This window comes from Petaurus breviceps, unplaced genomic scaffold, assembly GCF_028583685.1.
Source record: "Petaurus breviceps papuanus isolate PSGF00001 unplaced genomic scaffold, PetGlider_PUasm1.0 207, whole genome shotgun sequence".
NCBI lineage: Eukaryota > Metazoa > Chordata > Mammalia > Diprotodontia > Petauridae > Petaurus > Petaurus breviceps.
Window position 1 is genome coordinate 32151102 of NW_027185850.1, and position 25149 is coordinate 32176250.

General features: G+C 43.0%; 2 protein-coding genes across 4 annotated transcripts in view; one reads left to right on the plus strand and one right to left on the minus strand.

Moving 5' to 3' along the window:
• The window catches only part of LOC138164763 (nuclear body protein SP140-like protein), a 393765-nt gene that overhangs the window by 306237 nt on the left and 62379 nt on the right, over positions 1 to 25149 (minus strand). The gene's annotated exons all lie outside the window — the stretch shown is intronic.
• Positions 1 to 25149, plus strand: part of LOC138165078 (divergent protein kinase domain 1A) — a 125844-nt gene that overhangs the window by 80292 nt on the left and 20403 nt on the right. For all 3 annotated transcript variants that reach the window (XM_069093212.1, XM_069093214.1, XM_069093213.1), the window contains one exon: positions 9368 to 9502. In XM_069093212.1, the coding sequence (XP_068949313.1) occupies positions 9368 to 9502 (135 nt within the window). The remainder of the gene's footprint in view (positions 1 to 9367; positions 9503 to 25149) is intronic.

Here is a 25149-nt window from a genome sequence, read left to right on the forward strand (position 1 = left end):
ACAGAAGACAAAACAAGACTAATTCGAATTACTATAATGTGTGGTATTCACGAGAGTCAGCAAAAGCTTCATGTGAGGCTTGAATTGTACCTTGAAGAATGACTAGAATTTGGAAAGGCAGAGAAGGGGGGGAGCATTCTAAGTTGGAGGAATAGCCTAGATGAAGCTCTGACTTTCTGGAACCCTCACTTTTCTAAATCTGTTTTCTTCTCATCATTCCACGTGCTCTTCTGGTTCTGCCCCTCATGCATGCCCGATGAACCTGTCTCCTCTGTCCCCTTACCTGTTAAGGCAGCAGGGTTTAGTGTAAAAGACATTGGATTTAAAGGCAGTGGGCCCTGGACTCGAGCTCCAGTTCTACCACTTAATCACTTTGAGATGTTGGCCAATTAACTTCGCTCACCTTTCTGGGTCTCAGTTTTTTAATCTGTAAAATGAAATGGATGATCGGGATGATGTTAAAATGTCCCATCCAGCCCTAAAATTCCACTGTTATTTTTTACTCCATACTCAGACTTCACCTCCACCTCTTTCCCAGGAAACCTTGGTAAAGACACGAAAAGAGCATCTTCTTGCCCTGGCACCCATGAAGGTGAGCTCTCGATCAAGCACAGCTCACTGATGGGCCTCCCCGAGGCTGGAGACCTGCACTACTCCCTAGGAATTCATGCTGTTGCTGCCACTGAAAATCCAGATGATATGACCACCATCTCGTGCAGGCATACTGGCTGGCATGCCACCCAGAAATTTTCTTCTGCGACTGGTGCCGCATGTCGCTGGGTATCTGGTCCATCTTTCATGTCTTTCACATGTGCCTAGTACCTTTCTTCACCAGATCCAGGAAGCTTTCTGGGAGCTCAGCTCTTGGGGGTTACAAATCCTAGGGCTGATTACTAGTCTTTGGTGGAAGTATTTTATGTTAACTCCCCAACCATTGATCATACCGTAGAATTCAGAATCCCCATTTTGATATATGGACATTACCATTCCATGAAAAAATAAGAGAGCTCACCCCATTGGTCTGCTGTGGTTAAAGCTGGCCCAGGGAATCTTGCATATGCATTGTACTGTCTCCCATGAGCACACATGGAAAAAAATGGTCTTTGCTTCTATGGGAACCCAGAGGAGAGGGGAAAGAAGGAGCAGGCAGCAGCTATAAGGCAAGGACAGAAAAGGAGCTTTAGGGTGGATGGACAGACTCTTCTAGCTCCAGAATCCACAGCTGCTTACAGATTCAAATGCAGGCACATAGGAGCCATTGGGGCCCATTCAGGAGGTCAGCATTGACTGGAGTACTCAGCCTGCTCCTGAAAACTAGTCCTTAGCTCTGACTGCTCCCTCCATAGAGGGATGGGAACTACCACAGAGTGGGCTTATGGTTTACCCCAGGTGTTTGTACTACAGCCAAAACATGTTGAAGGAAAATCAACATGTTTCTTACAAATAAGGATAAATAGAGAGATGGATGGATGGATGGATGGATGGATGGATGGATGGATGGATGGGTGGAGGATGTATTGTTGAACAAATAAATGAATTGATGAATGAATGAAATGGACACAGCTAGTGCAGTTCATGACCATGTAAATTTATTATCGTTGCTAGGGCAGCCTAGCTGTAATTAGCTCTCTAACAAGCCCCCACTCCAGAATTCTGGGGATGGCCTTTCTGTCTGAGCTGTAGCAAGGGGCTGGCTGTACAAGCAGCAATGAGTTCCCCAGGTTTCGGTCCTCTCTCACCTGCTTTCTTTCTCCACCTCCAACACCTTCCCCCTCTGTAACCATGCTAGAACAGGCCAGCTCCTTTGCCAAGGACTTCCTAGCTGGTGGCATTGCCACCGCTGTCTCCAAGGCTGTGGTGGCCCCCATCAAGAGAGTTAAGCTACTATTATGGGAGCAGCAGAATTCTGGGGATGGTGCTAGTTACAGTTGAATTATGGCTTATGTGTGGTTTCTCCCCAGTGGGATGGGGTGGAAGGTTTGAAGGTGAAAGTCAACAAATCAGCAAGCATTGATTAAGCGCTGCCGTGTGCCAGGCACTGTGCTAAGTGCAGGGGGTACCGAGAAAGGCAAGAACAGCCCTGGCTCTCTACGAGCTCACCATGTATTGGGGGAGATAGCTGTGTGCTAGTAGGAGAGGCTCAAGGCACAAGAGGAAACAGACATGGGACAAGGAGGCTATTTGTAAACAGATAGAAATGCAGGGCATAAGAGTCAGTGAGCATTAGCAGAATTATTAGAACAGCCATGGGTATAATCATTTGGGCGGCTGTTACGATAAACCTTATCGGAATATAGAGCAGTTGTATAATACTGCTAATTAGGCATCTCAACTCAGCCCCAGGCTTTACCTTCTATCCAATGATGCCTCTCCCTCCCCCCCCCTCTGTCTCTGTCTCTCTGTCTGTCTCTGTCTCTCTGTCTGTCTGTCTGTCTGCCTCTCTCTCTCTCTCCCCCTCCCTGTCCCTCTCCCTGTCCTACCTATCTAGCTGATCTTTCTCATTCCCTTTTGCTGGATTATCATTCATCTTCTGTCTCTAAACTCTTGTCCTCTCAGTCATGGAAGACGCTAATCTTTTTTTTTTTTTTTTGCTTTTTGGAGGGCAAATAGGGTTAAGTGACTTGTTCAAGGTCACACAGCTAGTTTTTGTGTTAAGTGTCTGAGTCTGGATTTGAACTCAGGTCCTCCTGACTCCAGGGCTGGTGTGCTATTCACTGCACCACCTAGCCGCCCCAAAAATAGAATTCATGATCTTTTTTTTTTTTGCTTTTTGGAGGGGGAAGGCCAGGGCAGTTGGGGTTAAGTGACTTGCCCAAGGTCACATGACTAGTACATGTTAAGTGTCTGAGGCTGAGTTTGAACTCAGATCCTCATGACTCCAGGGCTAGGGCTCTATTCACTGCGCCACCTAGCCACCCTGGAAGACACAAATCTTAAAAATATAGATAAACTACCTGTCTCAAAGTCAGTTTCTTCCCCCAACCTAATGGATAAATATAGTGTATGTTCTGTCTGCTCTACCCACTGGCTATTTCTCCTTTCAGTCCTCTTCTCTGGCCTCCCCCAATATTGAAATTAGACCAATTAATAACCCTACAATGGCTTCTAAATGTTCACATGAAAGAAAGAGTCAATTGATGGGGCAAATTTCATTGCTGTCTTTTTTTAAGAAATTGCTCATTACCCCAACCATCACCCTGATCAGTCAGCAGTCATCAATATCAAGGCAATCCCCTCACCCAGCAAAAAGATTACAACTTGCTGAAGGCTCACATGATGGTTAGCATTTTTTTTAGCAGTAAAGTATTTTTAATTGAGGTTATGTGCATTGTTTTTTTAGATATAATGCTATTGCACACTTACTTGACTACAGTATAGTGTAAACATAGCTTTTATATGTGCTGGGAAACCAAAAAATTCCTATGACTCACTTTATTGCAGTGTTTGCCTTATTGCTATATTTTCTTTATTGAAGCATTTGCTTTATTGAGATGTTCACTTTATCATGATATTTGCTTTATTGTGGTGGTCTGGAACTGTACCATCAATACCTCCCAAGTACGCCCGAGTTAAGCCCCAGGGAAGGTAGCAGATCCTTACAGCCTTCCCATGCCCTAGGAGAACAAGGCTTTGGGGCGACATCTCAGGGTAGGAAACAGGACCTAGAAAAGTTAGTGTTTGCTCAGTGTTTCCCCCTCTTTGCGCCAGTCTGGAAGGCAGTCTGGTCCATGGATCTTGTCCAGCTAGAGTCTAGGAAAAGCCTAGATGAAGTCCCTACCCCAACACCCAGGGAAAAGGAAGGAGGAAAGAGAGTAAGCATTTATTAAGCACCTACTATGTACTGGGCATTGGCTAAATGTTTTACAAAGAAGGCAGGAACATGGTAAAGAAAGCCTATGGAGATGAATCCCAATACAGCCTGAAAAGGAATAAAGAAATGGTAGCTGGGCCTGCTTAAATTGGAGGGTCAGGGAGGAGCTAGTCTTTTGGAGAGGCCCCAGTGTAAGAAGCAGTCTGGGGATGGAGGGAGTTTCAACAAGGAAGAGTTTTCCCTGGGCATAGAGGCGGGTCAGCAGGACAGCCTGCAGAGGGGGAATATGAAGAAATGTGGAGACAAGAACAGCACAAGGGAAAAACCCATTAAAAAAAAAAAAACAACAGTTGGGGTAAGTGAGTTAGGGGCATACCACTAAGAAATGTAAGTTGGCATCCCCTTCACATTCTCATGTTTGGATTTTTTCTACCCCTCTTTACCACAGTGCCCTCTGAAGCCCCAAAATCTAAGGCATCTAATAATTAGTCATTTGCATGTAAATCTTTCAAGGTTTTGAAGCCAAGGAGTTTGGCACTAACAAAGGCTTTTTATTGAGAAGCAGCCTGGCATAGCAGGAAGAAGGGGGATTCTTAAAGTCCAGAGACATGAATTCAAATTGTGATTCTGACATTGCACGACCTCCCCATCTGTAAAATGGGGATAATAATACAATATCTTCTCTCAGAGAGTCGTTGTGACAGAAGTGCTTTGCAAATCTTAGAGATCTGTAGAAATAAACGAGTTATTATTATTGCCTGAGTCATAGACAGAGGAACATGGTATCCTTATATTCTAAACTGTACCCTGTTAGTCTGTGTTTTGGTAGGATTGTTTTCTATCATTTTTCATGGTATGTAAATAGTATTTTCATTACTTTAGCATTGCTCATAACACAATTTTTATGAGAAAATGTTTTCCAACTTCTAAGCAACTGCCAAACTTGTAAACTATAACAAGATTATTGTCTAGGGACAGTCTTTATATGTATGCTGATTAGTTTGTCTCATTTTAATTATGTTATAGTCTTCTAAAGGGCAGGAAGTTGTTGTCTAATTTATATTATAATCCCAGAGCCCTTGATAAAGAGCTCTTTTTAATTTTTTATAAGATGAGAAACCGCCAAAAAATTGACAGTTCTGAAAAATTAGAATGATTTTTGTAAGCTATTGGAGAAAAAAATCTGTGGGGAGAGTTTCAGAGTAATAAATGGAGAACAATCTATTTGTTCAGGAGCTATGCAGGAGAGAGAGAGGCCAGCTGGCTGCTCAGCCTGGGTTTTGCTTAGCAGCAGCACCCTGTGGTTTAATAGGGTCATCTCAGGTAGAGTAGGAGCCTTACTTCACAGGCTCAAGTGTTCAGTATCATCTGTTCTAGTGACCGAGAGGTTGAATTGGCTGCCAGACAGGAGTGAGAGAAATAGGTCTGAACAAGAACTGGCCCAAGTTCAAGGATGTAAAATCTAATAACACACTTGCTGACTTAAAGGAAATTGGAAGGACTATTCCCTAACTCTTCCTTCCCTAACCCTTCCCAATAAGGAAACTGGGGGAAAGTTCTGGGGAAGGGATCAAGTGTAGTGATGGCTAAAAATGAAAAAGACAGGGCTTTTTCCAAGAGATAAAGTGATATTGGACAAAGCATAGTTTTAGGAAGAGTGAAGCAGAGGAAGGAATTTTAGAGTTCAGAATCATGGAAGTTGTAGAGTTTGAGGCAATGGTGAGGTCTAAGAAGTGACCAGTCACCCTTTAGATGACTGAGGTAGTGTGAAACTGGGGGTCATGAGAAATGAAGAGGTTGATAAACTGGAAGACCAGAGTATTTGAAGGCACTTCAGAATTAATATTTAGGGACCCTACCGAGAACACAGGGCAGTAGATAGAGTGTCAGGCCTGGAATTAAGACTCATCTTCCCAAACTGAAATCTGGCCTCAGGCATTTACTATGTGGCCCTGGGCAACTAATTTAACCTTGTTTGCCTCATTTTCCTCATCTGTAAAGTGAGCTGGAGAAAGAAATGGCAAACCACTCCAATATCTCTGCCAAGAAAACCCCAAATGGGATCATTGAGAGTCAGACACGACCGAAACAGGTTGAACAACAACTATGAACACAGGGGCTTGGGGTAGAGAAGATTGAATCAAATCCCACAAAAAAGAATGGAAAGTGACCAGAGGCTGTTAGATAGCATCAACAAGGATTTAGTTTAAGAGGATACAGACAGTGAACCTCAGAGGAGGCAGCTCAGGGTCTGGAGGGGGCAGGGCTGAACAAGGCTTATCCCAGCTTCTCCCAGTTAGGGACGGCTCTTTGAGAGCAGGGACTATCTGGCTTTTGCTTTTGTCCCTAGAGTATGGCACACTGTGTGGAATGTCACAAGTACTTAATAAATGATTTCTCATTCATTCATGGCAGAAGAGAAGGAGCAGCCACTTCTAGAGAGGGTGGCCAGGATGAGGTCTCTTATGGAGAAAGCCAGGTTTCTGTAGACACAGGAAAATCGAGAACAGGAGAGGAAAAGATCTAAGATCAAAGAGGGTTTGGTAATAATTGAGTGGAATTTCCAGGAGCTACAGTAGAAGAAGCAAGTAGAGAATGATGGACATTAGGAAAGAATAGGGCTAGAGAAATAAGAATGAGGTAGGGATGAAAGTATACGGAAAGGCAAAAGGAAAGGAAGTTTACCCTTCACAGACAGTGGTTCTAAGTCACAGGTATTAGAGAATGGAGAAAGCAACAGGAAGCACCTGTTAATTGGAGTATTTACTTAATTAGAGCAAAAGAGGGGAGGTGATCAGAAAGGTCATGGAGAGGAGCAAGCCACTAATACTAGGGCCCCTGTGTGGTTAGAGAGTCATTGCCTCTGTTGTTCCTCTTTCCCATTCTTCGGAGGCTCTGGTGCCAGGGCTAGTTCCATTTTTGGCCCTTCATTTAATGATTCCCCAGTACATGGGTGCACACTTAGTTTGGGGCTACTATGAGAAAGTGGCCATAAATATTTTTTGTGCCTATGGATCCTTTTCTTCTTTCTGTGGTCTCTTTGGGGAATGGGTTTAGCAGTGGTATTTCTATGATACAGGGTATGCACAGTTTAGTAGATTGGGGGCCATAGTTCTGAACTGCATTCCAAAATGGCTAGACCAATTCACAGCTCCATTAATGGTGCCTTAGTGTGCCTATTTTCCCAAAGCCACTCCAACACTTGTCATTTTTCTCTTTTGTCATCTTTGTTGATCTTATAGATGTGACCTGAAACATCAGTTTCTTTAATTTGCATTTCTCTAATTATTAGAAATTTAGAGCATTTTTTTCATGGTTGTTGATAGTTTGGATTTCTCTCTTTAGAAAACTGTTCACAGCTTTTGACCATTTATTTATCTATTGGGAAATGACTCTTGGTCTTATAAATTTGAACCAGTTCCATATGTAGCTTACCTATAAAGTCTTCTTTCAGAGAAACTTGCTACAAAGATTTCCTCACAGTTTTTTGTTTCTTTTCTAATTTCAATTGCATTAGATTTGTTTTGTAAAAAGTTAATTTTATATGATCAAAGTTGTCCATTTTATCTTATGTGTTCTTTCCTATCTGTTATTTGGTCATGAACTCTTCCCCAATTCATAGATCTGAAAGGTAATTTCTTCCTTGCTCTTTAATTTTCTTATGATGTTGATTTGCCCCTACATTAAAGCAAAACACACATACATGTATATACATAAACCTTTGTTGGTTAGCTAGTTGTTGTCATTTGTTCTTGGAGAGGACCACAACGACATCACTATATTAAAGTTAAATTACGGTGTCTGACTGTGGCCTATCAAACCAATACAAGCTCATTGTGTGAACATTTGGGGTGGGCTCTCTAAATTTGTGCCTTCTGTATCCCCTTTGAACTGTTTCAATTTTACTTTGCTCACAGAGCCCAGCAACTTCTCTGATGTGGGCACCCCATGGTGACCGGTCCTGCACCAGTGTCTCCCATGTCTCACAATCAATTTCAAAGTTCAGAGAGACATTGAGAGTTTCCTTGTATGGCTTTTTCTGACCACCATGTGAGTGCTAGCCCTGTGTGAATTTTCCATAAAATAGTCCTTTTGGCAAGCATACCTTTGGCATTTGATACATTGTACAGACCATTTTGGTGGTAAAGGGAATTAAAATTCCCTAGCAGGGTCTATTTCCTAGTTCTGGTAGCTTAAATTAAGATGATTTCTATTTCAAGACCTTATATATCAGAATCATGTGAAATATGATAACTTAGAGACAAAATAATAGCCTCAAAAAAACCCACAAAAAACCCCTAACTTCCCTTTGCTTTCTGACTTTTAGAATACATTGGTGACCTCATGTCCAAGTCACCCTTAAAAACAACTTTAAACCATGGTAAAGGGCTCTATAGTTCATTTACATTTTGCTTAATCCTGTTATTTTTTAAATTGTTATTGATTTTGTTTTTCTCTCACCTTCATTTCTAAATATATCTCTCCTCCACATCCAGCAAGCCATTCCCTCATAACAGAGAATTTTAAAAAAGGAAAGAAAGATTAAAAACAATTCAGCAGAACAAAGCAGCCTGGTCTGTGTGTGGCACACCCATAGTCCCTCATCCCTGCAAAGATGGAAGGAAGGGGTACTTCTTTGGAACCAAGATTATGTCCCCATTATTTAACTGCTGCAAAAGGTTTTTTGGAGGAAATGAGATGCTTATCTTGATATTAACAGGAAACCAATGCCCAAGGCTATTGACAAGTGGTCTGTTGTGCAATTGTCAGTTGGTATGAGTTTGCCAGAGGCCTCAAAGGACCAAAATTCTCCAAGCTGAGGATCACTAGAAGCAGAGCCCATTCGTTGTTATGATTCCCCAAGTTTGATGTGCAAGGGACCATTTATTCTAAATTCACCTTAGCCCTCCTTTCTCTGTACTTCCTGCTTTAATTTTTAATATTTCTATTGTTTCTAACATCACATCTAGGTCGGGCATTAGATGATTGAATAAAAAAAAAGAGTAGCCTTGGCAAATGTAATGAAGGGATAGGAATACATGATCCCATTTCTAATTCTGGTTCTGCTGCTCCATGAGACCTTTGGCACAGAACCGGATTCCCTGTCCCTGTTTCTACAAAAGCGGTATTATCATCCTTATTCACAAAATCCCCTAAGATCCTTGTTTGAAACAGCCCTTTGTAAGTGCTTAGAAAGCCAGAACTGTATCTCTGTACCTGATCTAACCCTGCGCCTAGCCCAGCCCAGTGCTGCGTGCTCATGCTTAATAAATACCTTTGGCTGATGATGGTCTTTGACAGACTCTAAGATTCAAAGAGGATTTTGTTCCCTTTTCTTTGTCAGGGCCGAGGGGCTTCCTTTTCCTAGCCTCTGCTCTGTTTGCTGTCATTGAAAGTGCACTTTGTTCTAGAATCGCCATATGAAAGACTAGAATGTATCCCAACCCACTGCCTGGACTTTTCCAGAGGAGAGAGGAAATCATGTTGTAGCCCAGCTAAAGCTGACAGTCCCTGCTGAATAAATGAATGCTCTTGTCTCTTCTTTTATATACACAGGCTCGCTTTTCATACATGCGGATGAAATACCTTTTCTTTTCCTGGCTGGCAGTATTTATTGGAAGTTGGATTATATATGGCCAATATTCTACTTATACAGAGCTATGCAGAGGGCAGGACTGTAAGAAAATAATAGTAAGTATTGATCTTTCATGATTTAGAGTTTATTGAATAGCCTTTTAATAGCCTAAATACTATTTAAGTAATTGTCGTTTAAGTCATGACTTTCAAACTATTAAGATTCATTCTATTTACTGGAATTTTATCTTGCTGAATTGTCCTAACAAGGATTTATTCTAAATCATAGGAACAATCTTATAATGTAGCAATAGTTGGGCGTAGTGCATAGAGAACCAGCTTTGCCACAACGAAGGCCTAAGTCCAAGCTGTGCCTCTGACACATACTGGCTGCATGGCCTTGGGCTTAACCTTCAATAACCCCAGACAGTTCTTCAAGACTCTAGGTTGCAGAAAAGATGGTATCCTACCTGGGTGAAGGTGAGGAATTCTCACCAACAAAATCCCATGCCCAGCCCCTTCCTATATCTACCTTGAAAAAAAAATACACAAGATCCATTTTTACACTAAAGATAAAGGAGGGTATCATTATTCTTATTATAAAAGGATTCTTCCGAGTGCTTCTGGGAAGATGGCAGAGACATCTCAAAAGTAATAATAAAAATGCCAAAAAGAAATAATTGCTACAAGTTCTCGCAAGAAAATTAAAACTTAGCCACAAGAAATGAGTGTGTTGAATAAGAGCTATGATATGATAAAAATATTATGTAGTCAGAGAGGTAAAGCAGAGAGTCCCAGAAGTGCACACTGAAATTTTAGAATTAGCATCAAAAATGGGGCAAGGAAGCCAAAGAGACTCCAGTGGGGAATTCTGAGAATTGAGTGATGCACTTAGCACATGAGCCACAAACAGGGGCATCTGAGGACTTTGCCCTCACAGAGAATCCCTCTTTGGGTGTTTGAGAAACCTTAGCTATGGCAATAAGTCATGAAAGTGATTAAAGGGTTTCATATGTACCCTAATTTTCTTAGCAGCCCCTTTGTGGTTGTAAAAAACTGGAAACAAAGTGAATACCCATCGATTAGAGAAGTGGCTGGACAAATTGTGGTATAGGAATGTAAGGGGATATTACTGCCCTTAAGAAATGATGACCATGAGGACTTCAAAGAAACATGAGAAAACTTTTTTGAACTAATGCAGAACCAAAAGACAACAATCCAGAATCAAAAGAATAGTAGGCAAAATGACTAGAATAATTTAAATGAAAACAATCTTAGAAGGCAGCTGAACTCGATTAACTGCAGTGGCCAGTGTTGGTCCTGGAGAGGGGATGGGGGATGGAAGAAGCATTTCTGTAGCTCCTACGATGGGCGGTCACTGAGCTAAGTGCTTTACAGTTATCATCTTGTTTGATCCCCACACCAATCCTGGGGGGGAGGGGCCATTAATGTCTCCATTTTACAGATGAGGAACCATTAGAGGTGAAGTGACCTACCCAGAGTCACAGCTAGTTAAAGGCAGTTAAGTGTCTGAGGTCACTTTTGAATTCAGGCCTTCCAGACTTCTGGCCCAGTGCTCTGGTCATTATGGCACCATCTAGCTGTGAGTGAATCAAATTAAAATGTAGGAAAATGTTTTGACAAAAGAAATCAAAATACAGCACAACATAGATATTAATACAGTAAAAAAAAATACAGCACGTGTTAATTTGTTGTTTTCTAAGTCAATATATGTCAACATAGGATCTGTTTCTGTTTCAGTTTTGCAACACGCGCACACACGCACACACACACACACTGCCCTGACCCACCCCCAATTCCCCCTTCATTAATTAAGGAAATAGATGCTCATGGAGGTTCAATGATTTCCTGAAGTCCCACCACTAGATAGGGGCAGGGCTAGGAGCTATCCCAGGTCCTATGATTCCAAATGTAATGTTCTCTCCACTGCACCACTATATATGTTGCTGGTTGACCTATGTAGATAGAGGCATCTTGCTATGCTTGGACAGATTCTAAGTTGGTACTATCTTTTTGGAGTATGATCTAACAGTATATATAAAATGAGCTATAAAATGAATCATACCCTTTGACCCAATGACTCCATTTTGTATGAAGACTACATCCTAAAGATGTTATTCAAAGAAAAAATTACTCACATGCACAAAAATGTTCACAGCTTTTTTGTTTATAATTTTGAAAAAAACTATAAACAATCTATACATATAATTATTCGGGAACGACTGAAGAAATGATGGCTCATCAATGTAATAGAATACCAAAAAATATAGGAAGACCACAACGCAATCTGCACTGAAGAAAGTAGAATTAGAAAAACAAACAGATCATATGATTTTTTTAAGCAATAGCACCAAAACCTTCTAAGTTTGAAAAAGAAATCAGAACAGATTATCTGTTATTATTTTGTTAAAGCTCAGTTCTTTTTTAATATAAAAAGTTTGGATTTTATGGCTGTATTTGGTATTTTATTCCTTATTTCTTTTGTATTTTTAAGGTTGTTATTAAGTTATATTAATTTTTTTAATAGTAAGGAGGCATTTAACAGAACCTCAGTAAACAACAACAAAGATTTTATTGCCAACCCTTTTCTAACCAGCTTTTAAAATCTAATTTGTATATTAAAATTTCATTTCCACACAACTTTAAGGAATGTGTATACTGAATAAAGTAAGGTGGGCAGCTAGATGGTGTGGTGGGGGGAAAGAGCACAGGCCCTGGAGTCAAGAAGACCTGGGTTCAAATCCAGCCTCAGATACTTACTACCTGTGTGATCCTGGGCAAGTCAATTAACGCTTATTTGCCTTAATCCATTGGGAAAAGAAAGGGTGAAGCACTCCAGTGTCTTTGCCAAGAAAACCCTCAATGGGGTCACAAAGAGTTAGACATGCCTGAACAACACCCCAAAGTAAGGTGCACCCCAATATAAATACCCAGAACTAGAAAACATGTACTTTTCAAATATAGTTTTCTCATCCTTCCTGTTGATCAGGTATCCCCAAAACCTGTCTGCTCCACATCATTGCTGTGACCCTATAGTAGGATGGTAGAACAACTGATATTTGTAGTATTTGCAGAGTAAATTCCATTCCTCGTTTTTTAGCAACACCTTCAAAGGGGAACAGCAGTAAAAGTCTATTAGGGAATTATGCTGTGATTAAAATGTCTTGCAATCACAATTATTCTAATGACATCTTACATGAATGCTTTTGAAAACTCTTTCAGGCCCATTACTTCTTATTAAATAAAGATCAGTTTCATGGTAGACAGTCTGTCAATCATAAAATCAGGCATATAGAAGTGTCAGACCCCTGAATCAGCCAGAGAGAAAATAACAAAGGGAAAAGAGTACTGGAGGAGAGATGATTTGACAGTCACGTGGTCCGGAGATCCAGAGACTGTGGCCTAGGCCAGCAGTGTCCATTGTCATCTCCCCTGGGCAGGTGGGAGATTCCTGGGATCCTTCAGGGATGCAGAGAAAGGAAGGAAGGAAGGAGGTGCTGTTTGCTTGTCAGCAGTTGAAGAGTGCCCTGAGGCTCCTGTGAGGGAAGGGGGTGAAGAAGGCCGAATGACAATGTGCCGGCTTCTGGGAGCTGCAGAAGAGCAGCTGTTTACAGCATCAACTTCGGCAAGTTTGGTTTCACAATTTCTTAATAACGGAACTAAGATGAAAGAGATAAGCTGCCCTTCAGCTTCTCGTGTTGATCACGTCACAGCCTTCTGGATACATAGCACAGCATGAACCCAACCACAAGGCCACTGCCGGTGACAGGGCTGCAGGTGCCCAGGGAGGCAAACCCTGCCACCACCTGGACGATCACCCTCCCCAGACTGGCCTGGATGCCGAAACCAAGAACCCTGGGGGTAGTAGTGCCCCCACAGCCCCAGCATGCCGCCAGCCCTAGCAGCCATCATCCTGGGGAGCCAGGCCTATGGAGAAAGGGCTCCCTATGCCCACCACCAGCACAGACCAGATGCCACCCACGGGGCAGGCGAGCCGTCCTAACAGAAGCAACAAGAAGACTAGAAGAGGTAGCATGTGGCGGGTGGCACACCCTCCACTCTGGACCCTTTGCCTAAGAGCTCTGAGAATAGCAGCATGTCCCAGATCCCGGGTACTGCTGCCAGCCCGACCCCAGAGCCATGGTCCAGGGGACGCCCTGGTGGAGATGAGGCTTGGCCTTGGCACCAGGAGATTTTGCAGCCGCCCTTGCTTTATCAGCAAGCACAGCTACTGACACCTCTCACCACCAATGACCTTGGTCATTGCGTGGTGCAACAGCAGAAACAGAGACTGTTTTAGGAAAGGAAAAGTCTTTAGAGAAGAAGCATTGCCGTCCTCTGCCCTGCACTTGAACCCTCCCATATGTATCGTTTCCTCTACACACACACACACACACACCACACTACACACACATTGGAATGTGGGTTGCTCAAGGGCATGGCCTGTCTTGCTCTTCTGCTTGTATTACCAGCCCTTAGTACACTGTGCTGTGCACATAGTACGCGCCCAGTAACTGCTTTTCTGCTCACACATCCCAGAAGTCTGTGCTGGATGAATCCAGGCCGTGATCTCCACCCCAGAGTCTTTCAAGGGGCCTCCCAGCCCGGTCTGCCTGATCTCTATTTTCCTTCGCTCTGCCCCTGCACAGGGCAAGCAGAGGAGTTAAAGGAGCAGTGACATCTGGTTGGATGCCCCGTCCCCTGGGGCAGCCCGCGTCCCCTCCAGGCATCACCAGCTGACGGCCCTCTTTGGATGACTGCCCCAAGCCTTCCAGTCTGCTGGGGCCTGCTCTGGAAGCCCAGAGAGAGCTGGGCCTGGAGTCAGAGAGATCTCCCATCCTACTTCAGACACTAGCTGTGTGACCCTGGGCAAGTCATGGCACCTCAGTTTGCCTCAGTTCCTCATCTGTAAAATGGGGATAATGATAGTAGCAGCTGCTTCCCAGGGCTGCTGTGAAGATCAGATGATCAGATGATAAAGCACTCAACACACAGTAAGGGCTATGCAAACTTTAGCCGTCATCACTATTATTTCATTATTTGGCGGCAGTGAGCACTGCTCTGTCCCGTTGTTTCGGGTTCTCATGGGATCCGTCAGGGAGCATTCATTAAGCCCCTCCTAGCTGCCAGAAATACAAAATTAAAACAAAAAGCGGTCCCTGCCCTCAAGAAGCATCCACTCTATAGGGGAGATGACCATGTGTGCACATTATGTATGCATATACATACACATGCAAGAGGCCAGGAATCAGAAAAGGCTGTGCAGGAGCCAAGCGGGCTGCAGACAGGAGGACAGAGCAGCAGGGCCCTCAGAGGCCCACTGAAAGGAAGGGGTCTCCTTTTCCCATCCAGGCTCTGCAGGGATTGGGCACCTGCTAGCTCCCCTTTATCCCTCCCGGCAACTTGGTTTTGTTGTCTTCAGTCGTCTCTTACTCTTGGTGACCCCATGTGGAGTTTTCTTGCCAAATATAGTGGAGAAGTTTGCTGTTTCCTTCTCCAGCTCATTTTGCAGATGAGGAAACTGAGGCAAACAAGATTAAATGAGTTGCATAGAGTCACACAGCTAGTACACATCTGAAGTCCCATTTGAGCTCAGGTCTTCCTGACTTCAGGCCTGATGCTGCATCCACGGCACCATCTAGTGGGGCTAGGTGAGGAGGAGGGACTTGACAGTTACGGCAGGTCAGACTGGGCACACGTCCAGACTTCCCCTCTTTGGGCCAAGGTACTCCCCAGGGCTTCTTCCACGTCTAAATCTCGTGATCCTATACAAGGAGACTACAAGGAGGCAAAACACAGAAGCATTTATTGACTGCTTACTGTGTGCTGGGCACTGTGCTGGGTGCTGGGAGTACCAAGACAAGCAGACAAAGACAGTCCCTGCCCACAAGAAGCTTGCATTCTAATGGGGGAAGATCCCATCAGAACCCTGACATGGGTTCTTGGCCTGGGAAGGGCCGAAGAGGTTGCAGAAGGCAGGTGACTTTATTAGTTCCTAGGAACAGAGAGAAAGGACTTTATAGACCTAGAAGAAAGGGCGAAATAATTTTTTTACAGTGGCCCAGGCTTTGAAGTGGTTCTCTAAAATGAAGTTTCTGAAGAATAAGAAGTTTAACCTTCAAAAAGGTGTACTGTAAAAAATCTTAAGAAATAAGATAAATCTAAAACACTTAAGTCCGAGCCCCACAACATCAGAAACAAAGTCCCTCAGAGAACCTGAGCCCCGGCCAGATCAGAAGCAGACTGTATGAAAGGGAGGAACAGAAAGAGTGGCTCAGTGTAGCATAAATAAATCGCTATTTTGGAACTCGAAAAGATAAAGCTTTGAGGTTCAAAAATAAGCTTTTTTCAATAGGCTTGGTTCTACAAATATAGAATATCTGGATTATTAGCTTAAAACAAAAGAAAAGCTTGTTGACAGTGGTTTTCTTAAAATATCCCTATATCCGTACACAGCTGGATATTGAAATAACCATAACAGCTCACATTTATATGGTATTTGGTTCTTCCAGCCACACTGGGAGATAGGAAGCACAGGTATGTTTCAACCAATAAAGAGACTGAGCCTCAGGAAGGCTAAACAACTTTCGAAATAAGAAATGGCATTTGAACCCAAACTTGTGGGTTCCTGGATTAGTACTTTTCAGAGCATTAGTCCCATTTCTTCCAATTATAAACTGTATGACATGAGGCAAATTATTTGCCTCCATTTTACAGGTAAGAAAATGATCTTCCCTATCAACATCCCAGGACTTTTGTGAGGATGGAATAAAACATCTTAATGTTACTCTTTGTGCATGAAGATGATGCCGCTCTCTACCACCAGTAGGATGAGGAGTTTTTTATTGGTTTTTCCATTAATGGTATTAGATTTACACTTTCATGCCTTTTAGTTCACCTACTACCCTCTGTGACTAGGTCCCGTCACTTGGAGGATGACTAGACAAGGTCTGTGGCCATGAGTCAGAATGGAACAACTGACCCACAAAGGAATCGAGTCTGTGACCTTGACCCAGTCGGCATAAAGAGTCATCAGCTGTAATTAATCTACCCCATGACAGAGACTGTATAGAAGGGGATATGGCATAGTGTATTACGCTCTGGACTTGGAATCCAGAAGACTCAGACACCTGAAATCTGCATGATCTGGGGCATTCACTCCATCTCTCTTAGTTTCAGTTGTGTTGTTGCTGTTGAGTCATGGCCAACTTCTGGTGACGCCGTGAACCTCTCTCCATGGGGTTTTCTTGGCAAGGATCCTAGAGTGCTTTGCCATTTCCTTCTTCAGTTTACTCATCTATAAAATGAGAATAATGACAAGGCGCCTGCCTCACACACGTTTCATATCAAATGTATGTAAAATTCTTTGCAAACCTTAACGTGTGCGTATGTGTATATGTGCTACATAAATGTCAGCTGTTATTATTATCCTGTGATATTGTTCTGGCCATAGTGTTATGATGAGACAGAATAATTTCTTCCTAGTGGGCATCTGTGAGTGAGCCACAGAGTTCTGGGCTATAAGCAGTGGAGTAGGTAATTTTGAATGAATGAACGAACAAACAAACAAATGAATGAATGAATGAAAAAACTTTGTTAGTGCTTCCTTGATCTAAGCACTGTACTAAATGCTGGGATAAAATATATAAATGGGAGAGTTACTTCCCTCAAGGATCATACATTCTAATGGGAAAGACACATTTAGGAAATGTTGATCAGGGGTTGTTGCCTTGGTTTGGGAAATCACAGGATAATGTGTGGACCCATAGGAAAATTGATTAGTATGACTTTTTCTGTAGCATTTGATTCCGGTCTCAGAGCTGTAAGATAGAAATGGGTAGGTAATACCTATGCAGTGGTGAAGTAGTCCAGAGAGTGTAGCAGCCAGCAAGGATGATAGATGACTAAAAATGCCTGCTTTGAAACATAAGGCAGGTATTTCAAGAGGTTGTGATTACAAGGGATAATAGCCTGAAGGCTGAACAAACAACATGGTGTGGCAAGAAATTTACCCATGATTTAAGAGTCACCTTAGAACCTGTGGAATGTCTCTCTTCCTACCATCCACAGTCTGTCTCCCATACCCACATCCTCTCTCTTCCTGTATTTCATACTTGCTCCCCATATGCCTCTCCCCCTTTCCTTCTCTTCCTTCCCTCCTCTATTTCTTTCCTGTCTTCTCTCCTTTCCTTGCCTTTTTTGTCCCTCTGCCTCTACCCCCATTTTCAAACCTTTGACTATAATGGAATGGGAATATATATATATATACATATACACATATCTATTTAGTAGTTATTGTATCTCAAGAAATAAGATAATATATATAAATCACTGTAAATTTTAAAGCACTATAGAAATGCAGTAATAATGATAAGATGATGATGATGGTGGTGGTGGTGGTGGTGTCTCAGAAAGGATTTGAACTCAGGTCTTCCTGACTTCAGGCCAGTGTCTATACCAGCTACTTCTGACCATTAACGTCTCCCAAAGTTCTGTGCTGGGGCTTCTTCTCTTCTCCCTCTCTATTATTATATAGGAGCTATTCCATGCTGATAATTCTCAGAACCACTTGTCCTAGCCTCCAAGCTAGAATCTCCAGGTGCCTTTTGGACGTCTCATCTTCAGTTACTCAGTAAATATAATTTATTAAGTGTCTACAGTATGCCAAGCCCTGTGCTGAGTGCTGAGGATGCACAGAAAGGCAAAAGGCAGTGTCCACTCTCCAAGAGGGCACAGTCTAGTGGGGGAGACAACATGCAGACAGTTCTGTGCAGACCTGCTACCGACGGGATAACTTGGAGGGGGCCAACTTCGTGACTCCAGTACATAGCAAGTTTTTATAACTGGGAAAGGAGGGGGCCCTCAGAAACGCCAGCTAACTCCTTACATGTAGACTTTATAACATCCTTGCCTCCTAGGAGGATTTGATAGAAAGAGAGAAAAAACCCTTATTTTGACCAGTAGACCAGGGGACCCAATTTTCTAACTAGTTCTGAGAAAAGGCTATAAATAGGAACAAATGTATTGAATTCATTGAAAATGGAGGCAAATGGTACCAGAGTTTTCACTTGACAGAAGGATCATTTTTTCTAGATTTTAGCCTTTCCTTTTCCACCAAGCTTTATTTATCATTCTGCCTGTTTGTACATTTTCCTCAGATACTGGAAGTAAAGGGTCTTGCAGTTTGCTTGGTTGGGTGGATAAGATCATAACCCTCCTTTGGCATTTTTATATTCTGTGGCAAATATTTCATCTCCTAGAGTTTGAAAAATATCAAATGTAAAGGTCCTTTTTCCCCTGGTGCACAGGTCTCAAAAGCTAAACATCACAGATGTTAATTTCGCTGGGCATTTCCATTGCAACCTAGTGTGATTCTGCTAGGGATTGTCTGTATGCACTGTGACGTGCAAGTGTGCACCTTAACTGAACTTCTGTGACTTCACTGGGAGCATTCCAATGAAGCCTCCAGCTTTTATTACAGATTCCTCTGTGATTCAATTACTGGAAATTCTGGTATATTTGCTGAGGTGATTAGCATTACCTTCATGTATATTTAAGCCTTGAGATATTCCAACCACATCTTCCATTATATGGAAATGAGTAATTACATTTCATTAAATTTGTATTTGCTTATCACTAATTATTATTTGGCTAGCCTGGGTTTCTCTAGTATTGTACATTTACATGTCTTTAAATTACTAGGTTTGCTTATAACAAAGATAATTTTAAAGTCAGATCTTTATTTAATAGCTTTTTCAAAATTGAGGGTTTTTTTTCCCCTTTGTGACAACTACATATAGCTCCCCAGTCTCTCTTTTATGTGGGTTTTTGAAATGCAGTCCAATTTTTACCCAGTTTTGATAAAGTCTAAATGCCCATGTTTTCAGAATCCCTGTTTTCCTCAAATCTCTTGACTTATAATATCAACAATAACACAAAAAAGAAAAGAAAATCCAGATTAGAACATTAGAACTAATGGGCAAGTAAACATGACCTAGAATGGATGTGCTGGAGCTATATGACCCTGGTACAGTCTTGACCATGTCTCATTATGTTTTGGGGTTGTGTCACCACCTTGTGCTTCCCCTTGGAACATCAGAATTTAACTACGGCAGCAGCTGTCTTAAAGGACTCTCATCTATGCAAACTCACAGACTAACAAAACGCTAACTATAAGACAAGCTTTATTTAATCAGACAGACACTCTAAGAACCTGCCCCCAAGCAGCTCCCCTCCCTGTCTGGGGAGCCCCATCCTCAAAGGATCTCTGGGGTCTCCAGTCTCATAGTACCGTGACCCAGGGAAAGACCTGGGGGCTCCTTCCTTTTGTGCTGGCTTTCCTCATTGCACTGTACTGTAAGCTCCCACAGGGCAGGGACTGTCTTTCTTATTTGTGTCCCCAGAGCTTAGCACTGGGCCTGGCACACAGCAGGCACTTAATAAATATCTATCAAGTTGAATTAGCTACAAGATTGGCAGTGCCTTAGAATCCTCCGACCCACATAACCTGCAGCAGGAGTGAAGGGCCAAGCCTAGCTTTGCTCTTCATGGTCCAGGAGCCCCCATACTGCTCCCCACATTGGGGACCTGGGCAGACTTCTCCTTGGTGAACTCAGTCTGGAAATCTCTGCAGCTTTCCCTCCACATCCCATGATCTCTGACTCTGCTCTCCTTGTTAGCTGAAAAGTGCAAGCATATAGAGCAGGTAAATTATCCAAGCTATGATTCAGTTGTCCTTAATGCAGTATGAATAGGGTAATGGGAGTATTGCCTAAAGTCATGCCTCATCGAAGCAGCATCAGGGAATGATTGGCACTTGGTTCTGGAGATAGAAGAAGGCTTAAGGAGGGCCTTCCCAGACTGGGAACACCTTCTCAATGGGTTTTTGTATATGAGGGGGGGGTGACTCGAATCAGAAAACTTCCATTTGAGTCCTTGCTCTGACACTTACCTGGTCTGTGACCTTTAGCAAGTCAACCTTTCTGAGCTTCAGTTTTCTCAGTTAATAATACTTGCATTTCTTACCTCAGAGGGGTTATTGTGAGCCTCAAACAAGATGCTGCATGGGAATACTTTTAAAGCACTAATATTTGCTATTGTTTGCATTATTATGATTACTCATCTAAACTCACAAATTGCAAGCTGTCCCCAGTTTTCAATGCCTCTCATCTCACCAATATGCTCTCCAGACAATATCCTAAGGCCCCTACCTTTATCTTCCTTTTTCTTGTTTTCAGAGTACAACTGGTGGACTCAGTCAACTTTTAGCCGTGTTAACTCAAAGGCACCACCTAGTGGTAGAATCCAGTCATGGACGACTAGACTATAAGCAGCAAATATTAATTTTTTCCCTTTCTGCCCTCCCGCTTGCTAAAACAGTTTTCCAGAACACATTTGGTCTAAAAAGGAAGGTCCTACTTTTAGTAGGTTATGACTGTTTACACTTTAGTTTACAAGCACATTGATTATTTGTCTTCATTAAGGACTCTATCAAAGAATGAAGAAGAAATAGCAATTAGCATTGAGAACAAACATAGGTGACCATTCTGCTGAGCCTGCCATTCGATATTCCAATGGAGAGTAGCCATTAGTTAAACTGTGAAGGCAGGAGCCCAAACATAAATAGATACAACCTATTTACTAATATGCTGGTTTATTGATAATCCATATGCATGAAAACTGAGTGTGTATGTGTGTGAGAGAGAAACAGAGAGAGAGAGACGGATGGACAGACAGAAAGACAGAGAGAAAGAGAGAGACTGCTTTAAAACAAAACTATTCATAGACAGAAGTCATGGTTTGGTTTGATTTTTTTTAATATTCAGAGTATTGTCTAGTACGGAGGTAAATCGTCAGCAGCCTGGGCACGCATGCTACATTCACACAGTGTATGTCCCTCTCTGGGCATTGCCCTTAGTCGGCCTGCTGTGTCTCCTATGGTACTCTGCACACAGTGAGTGCATATACACAATGTCTGATGACATCAGACACAGTCATTCCCCACAAGATCATTTGAATTTCAGTACTTACTCCATCCCAGAAAAGGAAACATGAGCCCTCGAAATGCAATATTTGTCTTGGGAAATTAAAATGTTAATATTAATTTTAATCATTCTAATTAAAAGATAGATATTAAAAGGCCTTCTTTAGGGACTTCTTCATGGTAAGTGAGCTTTAAAAATAGGGATAATGGGGACAAGAGAAAGCATAGTAGATGACAAATATGAAAAAGCTCCAAATCATTAATAACCAGAAAAATGCAAATTAAAACAACTGAAGTTTCATCTCATGCCTATCAAGCTGGAAGGATGATGAAAAAATGGAAATAATCAGTGCTGGAGGAGATATGGGAAGCCAGGGAAGTTCCTGGGGGAGCTGTGACTTTGTATCCCTCTTCCAGGGAACTGTTTGGAATTTTCTAAGTCACAAAAATATTCATACACTTTACCTCAGGATTCTAGTTGGGAGGTCAGAAAGAAAGTGCCTTAACCATAATCTCCCCTCAGCCCAAGAGCCCCCAGACCGCCAGAGCTGCTTCCAGTCTACCCCCCACCGCCACTATTGAGGGGAGAAGTCTTGGTGGAAAGGGGGTGAGGTGAAAGGAACTCAGCATTTATTAATCACCTGCTGTGTGCTAGGCACTGCACCAGGTGCTTTCCAAATATTATCTCATTTGATTTTCAGAATAACCTTGAGAAATAGGTGCTGTTATTATCCCCACTTTACAGGAGATGAAACAAGTAGAGGTTAAGTGACTTGCCCAGGGTCACACAACTAGTAAGCGTCAGAGGCCACATTTGAATTCAGGCTGGCGCTCTATCCACTGTGTCACCTAGCTGTCTTAGAAGGGGCCCACCTTCCTCATCACCATCAAAGACAACTGCTGGGGGCAGCTAGGTGGTGCAGTGAATAGAGCACTGGCCCTGGAGTCAGGAGGACCTGAGTTCAAATGTGGCCTCAGACACTTAACACAAAAACTAGCCATGTGACCTTGGGCAAGTCATTTAACCCCAATTGCCCTCAAAAAAGAAAGTATAAAAAATTTTTAATTAAAAAAAAAAGACAACTGCTAACTACCAACAACAGTCAGAAAGGCAGGGGAACCCCGGGAAGAGCAGCACCCCCAGACTCCCAGTCCAGCTTCGAGCTTGGCCCTCAGAGCTATCATCCATGGGAGCATCTCCTGTGGGTAAGGAGCCAGCCATCCTCACCAACTGCCAACCAACTGTCACTCCTAGGGCAGGTGGGCCAGCCTGACCGAAGGAGCCAGGCACCCAGGAGGCAAGACAGGAGGCAGCATGGGTCAGACAGGTCAGGCAGCAGCACCACCTTGACCACCATTTCCCTGGAATAGCTCTGCTTCTTGCCGAGTGCCCGCAGCCATCCCCTTGTACAGATGCAGCCTGGCAAGTGCTCCTGCAGGGACTGCAGCCCCAGAACTCTGGGGACCCAGAAAGGAAAGCTCTTGTCACCAAAGTCCTTGGCCCCGTCGAGTGGTTCAATATCAGAAAGTGATATTTTATCAGCAGAAATGACACCAAAGAAGAAGCCTGACCTTCTGCTTGGCCACTGCACCCCAAAGACCAGGGGATCTTCCCTAGAGGTTGTCTCCCCCACTAGACTGGGAGCTCCTGGGGGGCAGGGACTGTCTTTTCTATTTGGATCCTTAGCACAGAGCTTTCTTTGCATGGTGCTTAATAAATGCTTTATTCATTCATTGATTCATATTATTGAACCATATCACACATGAAGAATTCACAGAAATATGGGAAGTTTTGTTTGAACTGATTAAGAGCTGGGGAAGGCTTGGAACTCTCCATGCTGGACAAGCCCAGAGCAGCCCTGACCGCTACTGAGTGACTTTCACTGGCAGCCTCAAGGCCCATTTGAAGGTTATTGGAAATTGAATCAACCTAATAGAATTAGTTGCAAAATGTGGATAAAGCATGCCCCCTTCTGGCACAGTGGTGTAGTGTGGGGAAGAAGGCCCATTCCTTCAAAGACTAGGGAAGCCTTTTAAGGACCAAGACTGTATCTCACATCATCGTTGCACAGTGCCTGGCACGTGGTAAGTGTCATATAAATATTAGCTATGGTCAAGTCAGGGAGGCCGCTATATTCCTTACAGATACGCCCAGATAAAGAAGAATGTCCTGCATTCAACCATAGGAGAGGGTGGCTGATGGAAATAAATGGAAATCATCCCACTAAAACATGTGTCCACGGAGGGAAATGGTGGTGGTGGTGGTGTGCTAAACAGCCTCCATTTGGAGAAAGCAAGAATATAACCAAAGGGGTTATTGACACTGGAAGGATATGGAGGAAACATGTTTAAATCCATTAAGAACACATCCTATGCATCATGAAGACCAATGAAGTCATCAGTGGGCACATGTTAAAGCCCCAAAGAGCACACCTGGTTATTTGCATTCGTGGAATGGACGGAGTCAGAGTATGAATCATTTGCTTTGCCTGGCTGAGTAAGCGATGGGTCGGTCTCAGTCAGGACCCCTTGGACAACCATCTTCACCTGCCAGTCTCTTCACACTGTCCTCGGCCGGCTTCCCCTGCCTTGCAGACTGACTCCCCAGCTGGGCTCCCTGCCTCCCTCCCTCTTCCCACTTGTTCAGACAGATAGAGCACCATTTGGGATGCTGCTACTCTCCCACTCAGGACTACCCGCTTTGCTTCTCTGAACATTACATGGCTTCGTGGAGAAGGCATGGATTTAGAATCAGAAGTATCTAGATTCAAATCTTGCCTCAGACACACACTAGCTTAGGTGACCCTGGGCAAGATTCTTACCCTCTCTGTGCCTCAGCTTCCTTATCTGTAAAATGAGAGGTTTGTTCTGTGCTGAAAGGCCCTTCCAGTTTTACATCCGTGATTCCATGATCCTATTGGCATTTTCCAAATGTTTTGTTCTTCTTCGGGGATCAATTTGCTGGAATTAAACATCCCATTGTTGTTCAGTCATGTCCAGACTCTTCCTGACCCTGTTTGGGGCTTTCTTGGCAGAGATACTAGAGTGGTTTGCCATGTCCTTCTCCAGCTCATTTTACAGATGAGGAAACTGAGGCAGAGTGAGGTGATTTGCCCAGGGTCACACAGCTAGTGAGTGTCTGAGGCCTCATTTTAACTCAGAAAGATGAGTTTTCTTGACTCCAGTCCCAGTGCTTTATCCACTGGGCCACCTAGCTGTCACCCACCACACGCCTCAGCAATTTGTTTATCATCAGCAGAAAACTCAGGGTATTACAGGGATTCTTAACCTGGGATGTGTAAATTTGTAGACGGATGTATGGATAGATAGTTGGATGGATTTTACTGTAATTGACTTCATTGTAATCCTATGTATTTCATAAATTTAAAATACTATTCTGAGGAGTCCATAGGCTTCCCCAGATAGCCAAAGGAGAGGCCCAGGACACACAAAATGATAAGAACTTCTGGGCAGTACATTTTGTCCCAACAATTCTTGATTTCCTGATCTTTATTTTATGGAGTAAGAGTGGAGAGTCAGGTTATAATGCAAAAGAACAGGATTGGGGGGAGGGATAGACCAGAGTGTCATCTGCTAGGCATTAAGGCTATCTGTACCTCCTTAGGTGGCACAGGGCAGTTAGGTGACCAGTGGATAGAGTCAGGAAGACTCATCTTCCTGAGTTCAAATCTGGCCTCAGACACTAATTGTGTGACCCTAAGCAAGTTACTTAACCCTGTTTGCCTCAATTTCCTCATTT